Genomic DNA, 13,043 nt, shown 5'->3' with positions numbered 1-13,043 from the left:
TCCCCACACTAGTCAGCCCTTAGGCCTGAGTCCACATGGGTAGGTGGGACGGACCTACTGTGGGTAGGTGGGAGAAAGACAATTTCACAGCATCACAAGTTTCCAAGAGGAATGGTGGGCAGCAGCAGCACCTAGTTGCATCACCTGCCCCCCGCCTCCCAACCCACCACTACCCGAGGGCAACATAGCAGGGACAGGGATCAACTGGTACAAGACCTGCTATGTAGAACCTGCCCCAACGCACTATTCTGGAAAGGAAAACCCCTTCACTGCCAATTGAGAAAACACTGCTGCTTCCACAGGACCAGCACTCACTCGCTGATGTGTGAGGGTCTGGCTTCCAGAGCTGTTGCTGGCCCCAACTTCCCTGTTTCCTGGTCTCGCCTCAGCACACCCTCTGCAACTACCTATGTTTACCTCAAAAATATACTGATACAAAGATTCCTGTAGCTGCAAATGGACCTATAAACACAAGGCCCTCTGCCAAGAAAAGATAACCCTTTGAAATGGGGCTATATTTACAAATTTTATTATTTTTTATCCCAAAAATACATACAAATGAAAACCTGCTATTCAAATGCAGGGAGGCCTTCGCCTATTTACATCACAAAACATTCTCATATGAAAATCAGTATGCAGCTCTTTCACTCACACTCTTAGGTATACACACACACAAACACACACACACACACACACACACAATGTGTAAGTAGTTACGACTTTGCTACTTACACATATTCCTCTGTGGAAAATTAGGAAACGGCAACTCCCTTGCTTTCCGGCCTTGGGAAAGTAAATACAATCTCTATGAACATTTTTTTAAAAAGATGAAACATGTCAACTATACAACCTCCTTTACACACATACATACATTGTTAGAATAAAGCAAGGACCGTGCTACATAAATGACACTGTTTTGCAAAGAAGGAAAGAAATAACATTTGAATAAAACTGCTAAGTTGAACAGATATGATGATCAAAATTGTTATGTACATGCTCTATGGAGAAATCAGAATTCTCTCACAGGAAACCGATCCATGACCCATTTCAGCCTCTCGTGACGTTGTATCAGCACCCACTGGCGGTAGCCAGGATCTTCCTGTACAGTTGTAGGCTTCAGCAGGTTCCATAAAGCATCTGTTTAAGTCCAACAGTTAATAATGAGGTCATGTGGTAAATTCCCACCCCCCCAAAAATGAAGTGCAAAGTCAACTTCTGTGACTCAAGAGCTCAACCAGGTCAAAGTTTTGGTATATAATGGAGGCTGTTTTGGTGACAACCAAAGCTTAGTAAGGTTCTCTGTTCAGGGGTTTGCCCCAAAAACAAAAACAAACCCAGTCCACAAAGCTTGACAACTATATAAATAAAGTAACTGTACAAAGAGAACAAGCCACAATTCCCCTTGAACCAAGGGTTTGTAGTTTCCTAGGCAGCAGTTCTGAAAGCACCAACTAAAGCCACGATGCTTCTACTGAAACACAATGTGTTGGTGAGACTGTTCTGAAAACAAATGCCCACAGGCAAGGGGCTGATGTGCCACAGAAAAAAGTTCAACCAAACAGAAGTCAGTTTTCCTATACTATAACAGAAGGTGGTCAGCAACAGAGGAAAGACTTAAGGCATTAAGAGGCATGACAGAGAGAACCATGGTGCTCTCTGACTCAATCCCAAAACCTTTAAAGAAAGGTCCTTCCAGAGTTTGGGCTGTTTCTTAGTTTGCTAGCTGTCAGATACTTCCTCCTCCTCCTCCTCATCCTCATCTTCTTTCCTGTCTACTTCAGAGGTGTCGGAGGACTCGTGAAGCAGGACATACTCTCTGCTGCTGAACCCAAATTTAAGTACATCCTTTTCCTTTAGTTCATAGTATCTCTGTGGCTCGATGCGCTTGTTGTTCAAGAACGTTCCATTGCCTGAGCCAAGGTCAATGATGTAGGGCCTCACCCTTCGGCCAACTGTCCCATCAGCACGGGTATATTCCACAAGCCTAGCAGAGATAAAAGAGAGAAACTTGTAAGCAAAATCCCACCTCAGACCACCCAGCATTTTGCCTACATTATGTAAATTACCTGGCTTGAACACAGTTCAAGTCCAAACTCTAGGAAATCAAGGGGAAGGGATGGCCTTGGATCTGGAAATTGGGAGCAAGTTAAATATACTTGATAGAAAAGGCGAGAACTGGTTGCTGAGGGAGTAGGGGAGGGAAATTCGTGGTAGATTAAAAATATAAAATCAGAATCCAAGAACTCTTGCCATGATTAAGAAAATACATTTTGTGTTGTTTATAATCAAGATAAACCTGTATTTCAACATATTTTAGCTCCTGTCCCAATGGGAATGAAGTAGTGGATTTTGACGTCACAGTCAAGGGAGCTAACTTTGAATCAGATCATTTATTAGGCTCTGCTGAGCTTCAATCTTCTCACCCATCGAATGGGGATATTAAGAGCTGACCTATCCTCCGTACGTGTTGTGATGATCACACAGTAACAGATGCCCTACACAACAGTCAAATACAGAATGGCAAACACACGTGCCAGGCACTCTCAGGTACATTTCCATGTAACCCCCAATATAGCCCTTTGAGGTAGGGAGAAACTGGGGCACAGAGAGTGGCTTGCCCCAGGTCAAACCCTTGGGAAGGGGCAGTGGCAGGATTCAAAATCTGGATCTCTGACACCAAATGTGATGCTTTTAGACACATGTAAGTGATTATTCAAAGGGCGGTTAGATTCATAATCCTAAAACGAAGATTAGATCTGAGGAGTATGGGATTCTTCTGCGTCTGCATACACATGCACACAAATGTTAGTAATCCTGAGACTCTCAGCTTCTACGCACACTTCTGGTTCTTCCTGCAAATGTACACTCACCGATACTGAAAGACCGCGTGCTGTTTTGAGCAGGAGGGATGATCGATTGGGATGTCCGCTATGCGGCGGTGCCGGCCCAGGAGGTAGGCGCTCTGCCGATGGATGTACATGACAGGAAGCACCTCGTCATTTTTAAAGGGGTAGAGGCGCCATCGTTTTTTGGGGATACGTGCTTCTGGGGGCTCACTATACTTAATGACAACACCCCGGAAGGTGTTGGTGTCCTCAAGAAGTGCCCCAGAGAGTTCAAAGCTTGGCTTTTCTTTAGCGGGTGCCTCTTTGTCTTTACTGTTGCCACCAGGTCGGGGAACCAACTCCTGAGACTCATTACCACCAACACTAACTTCGTTCTTCTGGCGATTCTCCCGTCTTCGGGCGTTGTAAAACTCCCGCTCTGCATCCTGAGCCTGTAGATTCTGAATGTCTCGGTCCCGTCCCTGAGCCTGCCCACTCCCAGGCCTCTCATTAGAGCTTCTCCTCTGGTGGGAATGGCCCCTGTGTCTGTCGTGGTCACTGTTTCTAGCTCGTCTGTGTTCCTGGCCCGATGACTCCCGGTGCTGCCGTTCGTCCCGTCCTCTCCGGGGATGATCCTCACGTTCCTGAAATTCAAACAGATCCAGTAAATGAAAGGCAGTCCACATTCTGTGAACAAGATGCATTCAAAAAGCCATTTGTGATTTGGACTTTGGCATTCAGAGCAAAATGTCCCACAGAAATAAGGTTAGCAGTGGTGGTTGTATTCCCTTGCAAGGCTACACAGACTATTTCCACACTGTCACCTGACTACAGTTCTTTTTTTTTTTAATTTTTATTGTTATGTTAATACCTGACTACAGTTCTAACACTGCAAGTCCAGGTTCAGAACCCTAGAAACTAGAGGAGCTATAGGCACACTCATAGGGAAGCATATACAGAAAACAAAACTAACAGCACTAAGTAGTCATGTACAAGATAAACATGTAAAGAAAAAAACTAGTTTTCTCTTATGTCAAAATGAAAATGTAATAATTTTAAAAGATTTCATTTCAACAGTAACAAAAATTGTTCAATACCAAGGAAGACACTTAAGATGTAAGACATGTAAGAAACCTGTAAAAATTTATTGATATTTTTTTAAAGATCTGAAAAAAATTAATAAACATATCATGGTTTCTTGAAAAAGACTCAGTATTGAAAATCAGCCTTGGAGAAACTGCAACACATAACATCTGTTAATATATCAATAAAAAAATAAATCAGTAAGAAAGACAATTCAAAAGAAAAAAATGGGCAAAGGATATTAATAATTTTGCTAGGAAGTAAGTATCTAATGAACACATGAATATAATAAACTTATCCTTATAACCAAAACATCAGAGTTCAAGAGGGAGCCTTGCACACTATGAGCAAGGCTACCACACCTGGAAAAGGTAAAGAGGAAATCCTGAGCACTGAAATCTCACTGTCTCCCCTGCTCCCAAGGCCTTCTCCCAGCTACACACAGGGGTCAAGTACAGGCCTGCTTGCTCAGAGTAGGACTCAGTTTTTCTAGACTGCCTAGCCTCCAAAGACAAGCATCAAGAGGGAGGCTCAGGCCCCCATCCCTCCTACCTTAAGATACTCACAAGCTTGCCTCCACCACCTACAAAACTAATCTCATTATGCCCTTTATCCCTGATTAAATGAAACACTAAAAGAAGCCACAGACTCTAGGTCATCACCCCCACCTCCCTTGTATTCCAATCCCCATAAGACTCTGTACATCCACTATTCCAATGACCAATTAATCTCAGTCCTCATTTTAAAGAGGTGTAGACCATGGCTCCTAGGTGGCTCATTCAGTTAGGCGTCCAACTCTTGATTTCAGCTCAGGTCATGATCTCAGGGTCGTGAGATCGAGCCCCATATCGGGCTCCAGCTCAGTGGGAAGTCTGCTGGAGATTGTCTCTCCCTCTGCCCTTGCCCCACCCCATCGCACAGGGTAAGTAAATAAAGATGAGTAGACCAGTCAAAATTAGTAAAAGCTATGTATGGAAAAGGATATGACAAATCATATAACCAGATAACACAAAATTACTAAGATTTCAATTACTGGGAAGTAGGATAATATATATAATATGGCTCCTTTTTAAACATTTTTTAAAAGATTTTATTTGAGAGAGAGAGAGAGAGAAAAAGCACGAGCAGGGGGAGGGGCAGAGGGAGAAGCAGGCTCCCTGCTGAGCAGACAGCCTGATGCAGAGCTTGATCCCAGGACCCTGGGATCGTAACCCAAGCCAAAGGCAGAGGCTTAACCAACTGAGCCACCCAGGCGCCCCATGGTTCCTTTTTTGAATTAAAAAACACACAGTGCATGGAAAACACTCAGAGGTGCATACTAAAACAAAGGAAAAAAAGAGAACATAAGTATAATAGAGTCTTGAAGTATAAATATCAAGCTATTAAAATGGTTGCCTCTGGAGACTTAGGTGGTTTTTTGGGGGGGGACCTGCAATTTTGGGGATAATGGGAGAAGTAACCATACACAACATATCCCATACTCTTTCACTTTATGTACTTCTGTGTTATTACAATGAGCATGCAATCAATAAATTTATTTTTTAAATGGTGGTTCAGGTGTAGAGAAAAGAATGCCTGCAAGCACAAGTGATGCTTAAGTCAGAGGCTGCATGCATTCTCCCTTAGGATTAACCCATGTGAAAGTCACTTAGTGTCAACCGCCTATCGAGCCCTTTTGCTTGAGAGCCATTTCCAAGTTTCCAGCTGATTAACACACAGAAATTAGCTTTTAAGGAGATAATTTGAGGTAAGGAGGGAAATTAACATAGATAAACAAATGAAGATACATCAAAATGGCAATAAGCACAGAAAAGTTCCATTTTAGGGACGCCTGGGTGGCTCAGTCAGTTAGGTATCTGCCTTGGGCTCAGGTCATGATCCCAAGGTCGTGGAACGGAGTCCTGCACTGGGCTCTTTGTTCAGCAGAGAGCCTGCTTCTCCCTCCGCCTGCCGCTTCCCGTGCTTGTGCTCACTCTCCAATTCTCTCTCTGACAAATAAATAAATAACATCTTTAAAAAAAGAAAAGAAAAGCTCCATTCTAAAAGTCCCAGGATTTATTGTAAAATGTTCATTTAGAAACCACAGGTAAAAAGCTGCCAGTTGCACACTGGAAAAAAACAAAAAACAAAAAAACGAAAAAACCACAAGTGGATGACAGGCCTCATCCGGGTGGTGTGGTTCTGGGAGCTGCATTCTGAGATAGCTAAAGCAGTACCTGATCAATTCACACTGCACACCACCAAGGCTGTCTGGCTTTATATCTTTAAGATACTAGAAAACTTGCCCACAGTCTCACAAAATAACAGGAAAATCCTTTTTTTTTTTTAAGATTTTATTTATTTATTTCAGAGAGACACAGTGAGAGAGGGAACACAAGCAGGGGGAGTGGGAGAGGGAGGAGCAGGCTTCCCACTGAGGAGGGAGCCCAATGTGGGGCTCGATCCCAGGACCCTGGGATCAGGAACTGAGCTGAAGGCAGATGCTTAACGACTAAGCCACCCAGGCGCCCTGGAAAATCCATTTTCTTTCTTTTTTTAAAGATTTTATTTGACAGAGAGAGAGAGACAGCGAGAGAGGGAACACAAGCAGGGGGAGTGGAGGAGGGAGAAGCAGGCTTCCCACTGAGCAGGGAACCCAACGCGGGGCTCGATCCCAGGACCCCGGGATCATGACCTGAGCCGAAGGCAGACGCTCAACGACTGAGCCACCCAGGCGCCCCATGGTTCCTTTTTTGAATTAAAAAACACACAGTGTGGGGCGCCTGGGTGGCTCAGTCGTTAAGCGTCTGCCTTCAGCCCAGGTCATGATCTGAGCGTCGTGGGATGACGCCCCGCATCAGGCTCGGAGGCTGCTTCTCCCTCTCCCACTCCCCCTGCTTGTGTTTCCTCTCTCGCTGTGTCTCTCTCTGTCAAATAAATAAAACCTTAAAAAAAAAAAAACACAGTGCATAGGAAACATAAGAAAATAGACATTTTCTTAATGTCTATTTGCACATTGTAACATAGAGTTTCTTGAATGCTTGTCTCTCAAGATAAGGGGCAAAGCAAGGTTATCTGCTCTCACTACTCTCATTCAACACAATGCTGGAAGTCCTAGTTAGTACAATAAAGCAAGACAAGGAAATACAATGCAGAGAGATTGTAAAGGAAGAAATAAAACTGTTCCTATGTGAAGATATGAGTGTCTATGTAAAAAAAAATCCCAAGAAATCTACAAAAAACCCTCCCATTCAAACCAATGAGGTCACAGAATATAAGAAAAACACAGAAAAATCAATTATACTTCTATAGATTAGCAATGAACATGTGGACCAAAATTTAAAGTATCACTTATAATCACTCCCCCAAAATAAAAACTTTATGTAAATCTAATAAAATATATATAGAACTTAAGTGCAAACTACAAACGCTGAAGAAAAAAAATCAAAGATCTAAATAAATGACTTATACAGTGTTCATGGATTGGAAGATTTGATATGATAAAAAGCCAACTCTCGGGGCGCCTGTGTGGCTCAGTCGGTTAAGCGTCTGCCTTCGGCTCAGGTCATGATCCCAGCGTCCTGGGATCGAGCCTGGCATCGGGCTCCCTGCTCAGTGGTGAGCCTGCTTCTCCCTCTCACTCTGCCTGCCATTCCCCCTGCTAGTGCATGCACGCTGTCTTGCTCTCTCTCTGTCAGATAAATAAATTCTTTGGGGCGCCTGGGTGGCTAAGTCGTTAAGCCTTCAGCGCAGGTCATGGTCCCAGGGTCCTGGGATCGAGCCCCGCATCGGGCTCCCTGCTCGGCGGGAAGCCTGCTTCTCCCTCTCCCACTCCCCCCGCTTGTGTTCCCTCTCTTGCTGTGTCTCTCTGTCAAATAAATAAATCTTTAAATAAATAAATAAATTCATTCTTTAACAACAAAAAGCCAATTCTCTGAAATACAGCTTTCTGCAATTTCTACCCAAATTCTAGCAAGATTTTTTTTATATAGACAAGATTGTTCTAAAGTTTATATGGAAAGACAAAGGAACTAGTATAGCTAAACAATTTTTAAGAAGAAAAGGAGAAGAACCCATCTACCCAATTTCAAGACTTACTATATAGCGACAGTAATCAAGACTGTGCGGTACTGGCAGAATGACAGAGATCAATGGAACAAAACAGAGAAGCAGAAGTAAACCTACACACATATTCCCAACTGATTTCTGATGAAGAAGCAAAACCAATTCAAGGAAAGAAAGACAGCCTTTTCAAAAAATGGTGCCATAGCAAGTGAACATTCATAGGCAAAAAAAAATGAACTTCAACCCAAGGCTCATGCCTTATATCAAAACAAACTCAAAATAAATCATGGACTTAAATGTAAAAGTTTGAGGAAAAAACGTATCTTTGGGATCTAGAGTTAGGCAAAAAGTTCTGAGACATGACACCGAAAGCACAATCCATAAAAAGCAAAGTGGAGGGACACCTGGGTGGCTCAGTCAGTTAAGCCTCTGCCTTCAGCTCAGGTCATGATCCCAGAGTCCTGGGATTGAGCCCAATGGGCTCCTTGCTCAGCAGGGAGCCCGCTTCTCCCTCTGCCTGTGCTCATGCTCTCTCTGACAAATAAATAAATAAAACCTTTTAAAAATAATAAAAAAAAAACTTAAAAAAAAGGAAAAGTTGATAAACTGGACTTCATGACAATTTAACATTTTTACTCTGAGAAAAACCCTGCTGAGTGAAGGAAAAGACAAGCTACAGACTGGAGAGAACTATCTGCAAACCATGTACCCAAAAAGGTCGAGTAACATAGAAGTAACATAGAACTCTACAAACAGAACAGTTAAGAAAGCAAAAAAAAAAAAAAAAAAAAAAAAGTAGAAAATAGGCAAGACTATGAAGCGACATTTCACCTGAGAGGATATACAGAGGGCAAGTTAAGTAGATGAAAAAATGCTCAAAGGGAAATGCAAATTAAAATCAAATGAGATGGGCACCTGGCTGGCTCAGCTGGTAGAGCATGGGAATCTAGATCTCGGGGTTGTGAGTTCAAGCCCCACGATGGGTGTGGAACCTACTTAAAATTAAAAATAAAAAGTAAATAAAATCACAATCACTACACATCTATTGGAATGGCTGAAACAAAAAATAATGTCAATACCAAATGCGGATGAGGATGCAGAGAAACTGCTTCACGCACAATACAGGTGGAATGTAAAATGGTACAGTCACTGTTAAGGACTGAATCGTGTCCCCCCAAAATTCATATGTCGAGGTCCCAACCACTGTCCTCAGAATGTAACCATTTTTGTGGGTTTTTTGCTTTTGTTTTTGTTTTTTATTGAGATAAGGTCTTTTAAAGACGTGATTAAGTTAAATGACAGCAAATCCCTAATCCAGTATGACTGGTGTCCTTATATGAAGAGGAAGAGACACCAAGGATATGAGCCCATAGAGGAATGGCCACATGAGGACGCAGACAAGAAGGTAGCATGTGCAAGCCAAGGAAAGAGGCCTCAGAAGAAACAAAACCTGCTGACACCTTGATCTTGGACTTTAGCCTCCAGAGTTGTGAGAAAATTTAATTTCTGTTGTTTAAGGTATCCAGTCTGTGGTACTTTTTATGGAAGCCCTAGCAAACTAATACAGCCACTCAGTTTGGGGTGCAACTATCATACAATCTAACAATTGCACTCCTGGGCATTCATCCCAGAAAAATGAAGACGTGTTCACACAAAAACCTGTACACAAATGTTACATAGCAACCTCACATATAACAGCCAAAAACTGGAAACGACCCAGATGTTCTTTAATGGGCAAATGGTTAAATGCACAAAACTGAGTTATCACTCAGCAATAAAAAGGAATGAGCTACTGACAGATACAACAACATGAATGAATCTCCAAAGAACTGCACTGAGTGAAAACAGCCAATCCCTAAAGGTTACATGTATGATTCCATTTACATAACGTTCTTGAAGTGACAACATTATAGAGATAGAGAACAGATTAGAAGTTGCCAGGACTTGAGGGGTAAGGGTGGGAGAGAAGTGGGTAAGACTACACAAGGGCAACATGATGGATCCTTGTGGTGATGGAAATGTTCTGTATCTTGACTATAGCGATGTCCATATCTCCCTGTGATATTGTACTGGAATTCTGTAAGACGTTACCAGTGGGAAAAATAGAGTAAAGAGTATACCTCTGTATTTTTTTTAACCATGGAATGTAAATCAACAATTACCTCAAAATAAAAAAAGTTTAACAAAACAATCAGAAAAAAAACCCCAAAACCCAATTTTTAGAAAAACCCATTGCAGATACAGGTAAACACATATGATTATGTGTTTGTTATGACGGGAAGAGGTTCTACATTTGGACCTGGTATCCAAACATCTCAATCCACTTACCTGTTTCACTCTGACTGTTGAGTGGTGAGGACTTCGGCTTCTCTTACTCCGAGGAGACTTGCTTCTTCTCCCTGAGGACTTGTTTTTCTTTTTGGCTGGGGACCTTTTCAGAGCATGGTACACACAGGGTTTTATCTCAATTTCCCTTCCCCCATATAAATTCACTTCAAGTATCAGGCTTACCTACTAACACAAACAGCACATTTGTGAAGGGCTCTGCTTTTCATATTAAAGGAGGTGGGAGCTTCACTCTCCAGCCCTGACGTCTTGAGTTCCAGACCCACATACATGGCTGCCTACTGAACCTTCTCACAGAGCCTAACACTCGCTTCCCAACCCCTCAAAACCCTTTCCTCCCACAGTCTCTGCCATCTCAGTAACTGGTACCACCATCCACCCTGTTCCTCAAGACAAAAACCTAGAAAACACCCTTGACTCTTTTTTCTCTCACCACCAATAGCTCCCCACTCCCTCCCGCCACAACCACACCAATCCATCAGGGAGTCCTCTGGCTCTATCTCCTCCCTCTCCCACCTCACTCCTACCACTGTCCTTGATCAACAGACAATTGTCCCCCCTATTTCTAGAAAAATCACATTAATTCTGCTTCAGGTTCTTTGCACGTATTGTTTCCTCAGCCTGGCTCTTTACGAGGCTAGATTATTCTTATCATTCGGGACTCAACTCAAATGGCACCTTTTCAGAGAAGGCCTTCTCTCACTTCCCTTCAAACTCTATCACACTCCTGTTTTAACCTCTTCTTTAATCTAATACTTGTTACTAACTGAAACTATTTTATCGGCTTGTTATTTTGTCTCAAGGCGAGAGGACATCAATTTCGACAGGGCGAGGACTACAAGGGCCACCCTTGAGGCCCCTGTACCTAGGGCAGTCTTTAGCATGCAGTAAAACTATGCTGAAGGAATAAATTAACGAGTTCAGCTTTCTTCCAAATCCCTACCAGGTAGATCGCCTAGGCTCTCAATATGGAAACATTTGGGGGCAGATAACTGGAAAGCCAACGCCAGCACTCGATTTGCAGGCAGATAGGGAAAACCTTTTATTTCAACTCGATCAGTGCCATTTGCTGGGCCCTACTCGGCCAAGAGCTGGGCACAGAGATGAAGAGGCGGGATCCTACCCATTAGGCATCAGGCGCTTAACGCAAGTGACAGGTACCAGAGTAAACATTCTTCAGCACAAGCACCACCGGCTCACTTCCACCACCGTAAGATTAAATCCAAGCTGCGGCGCGCAGCATTCAAGGTGTGCTTCTGACGCTAGCCCTGTCTTTTCTCGAAGAGCCGGACCCAAGTCCATCCCAGGCGCCTTTCCACTTACCGGCTACCTCCTCGGGCTCGGTTCCCGCGGTGAGGAGGGCGGCCCGGCTCGCCAGCCGGCGGGGACGCGCTACCGCCGGAGGAATCTGGGCGGCGGTGGGCGGGAGGCGCGGCTTCCGGGCTGAGGCGCTCCTGCTTCACCTTCACCACCACCGCCGCCGCCACCATGTCCCCGTCGCGGTGCCTCCGCCGGCTCCCCCGCTCCCGCTCGCTCTTTACCTCCTTCATGCCGAGATACGAGCCGAGCGAAGGAAAAAAGATCCGTTGCGCTCCTCTCGCTGAAGGAAATGACGGACTTGACCCCTAGACTTCCGCTTCCGGGTGCGCGCTCTCCCAGAAACCCTCGCGGCGGAGAGCTAGGCACGTGACTACGACACTGCAGCGGGCGGGGCTGTCAGGACCGGCTCCGGTGGCGGGAGTTTTAAGTGACAGAAAGAAACTTCTGGGAAAAAGCTCCCCTCGAGGCTGTTTGTTGCCGCATTATTAGTAATTACTAAATACGGAGACAATCTGAATGTCCGGCAGTAGGAAACTGTTTAGGCAACTGATGAATGGTCTCTCGCCATTCGTAAGCTGTTTATAAGCTCTGTGACAGATGGAGGAATCCCTGATTTGTTCAAGGAAAGAAGCGGGATAAATAATGGTGCGCAAACTGTGATTACATTTAAGTTTGGAAATACGAAGTTAAGGAGAGAGGGAAAAGCAATCACAGATAGTAGCCCGTGGGCAAGTCATTAGTATGCCCCCCTCTGTTCTTGAACTTTGTTATGCTGTCATTTCAACATTTAACTAAAAACACTTTTTTTTAGATTTTGTTTATTTGACAGAGAGAGACATAGCGAGAGAGGGAACACAAGCAGAGGGAGTGGGAGAGGGAGAAGCTGGCTTCCTGCCGAGCAGGGAGCCCAATGTGGGGCTTGATCCCAGGACCCTGAGATCACGACCTGAGCCGAAGGCAGACGCTCAGTGACTGAGCCACCCAGGCGCCCCCTAAAAACACTTTAAAATATTTTTATTCTCAAGTCATCTCTACAGCCAGTGGTGGGGCTCGAACTCACTACCCCCAGATCAAAAGTCTCATGCTCCACTGACTGAGCCAGCCAGACGCCCCCAAAATAAATACTTTTTAAAACCTGGGAACTCCAGATCCCTTCCTCTGGAATCTTCCCCAAGCCTTCATTGAGGAGTCACATGACTCCCATTTTGCAGGTGACAAAATTGGGGGTTAGCTAAGGGGATCTGCCACCTCATTCAAATTGCGAGCGAGATGCAGCGCAGGGACTCGAACTCCTGTTTTGCATGTTTCCAAGAGTATCAAGGCGACCTGGTGAGCAGGAACCCAGATAAGGTAAGCGCAAGGAGAATTTTTCACGGAGGCTGAGCGGAAACTCTGTGCTGCTGGCCCCGCCCCACTCCGAAGCCC

General features: G+C 44.3%; 1 protein-coding gene across 1 annotated transcript; it reads right to left on the bottom strand.

Annotated features, from left to right (window-relative positions):
* Positions 1 to 513: 513 nt before the first annotated feature.
* SNIP1 (Smad nuclear interacting protein 1) lies at positions 514 to 11,910 on the bottom strand. The gene is made up of 4 exons (XM_025856825.2): positions 11,622 to 11,910; positions 10,281 to 10,383; positions 2,871 to 3,469; positions 514 to 1,984 (listed from the first exon to the last, which is right to left on the bottom strand). Exons 1-4 carry the CDS (start codon positions 11,846 to 11,848, stop codon positions 1,720 to 1,722), a joined length of 1,194 nt encoding a protein of 397 aa, XP_025712610.1. The 5' UTR covers positions 11,849 to 11,910; the 3' UTR covers positions 514 to 1,719.
* Between the last annotated feature and the right edge of the window lie 1,133 nt (positions 11,911 to 13,043).

The sequence above is a fragment of the Callorhinus ursinus genome, unplaced genomic scaffold (assembly GCF_003265705.2).
Source record: "Callorhinus ursinus isolate GAN/ISIS: 27379988/994484 unplaced genomic scaffold, GSC_fseal_2.0 scaffold18, whole genome shotgun sequence".
NCBI classification, from domain to species: Eukaryota; Metazoa; Chordata; class Mammalia; order Carnivora; family Otariidae; genus Callorhinus; species Callorhinus ursinus.
Note: the sequence above shows the minus strand (reverse complement) of the source record. Positions and strands in the feature narration are given on the sequence as shown.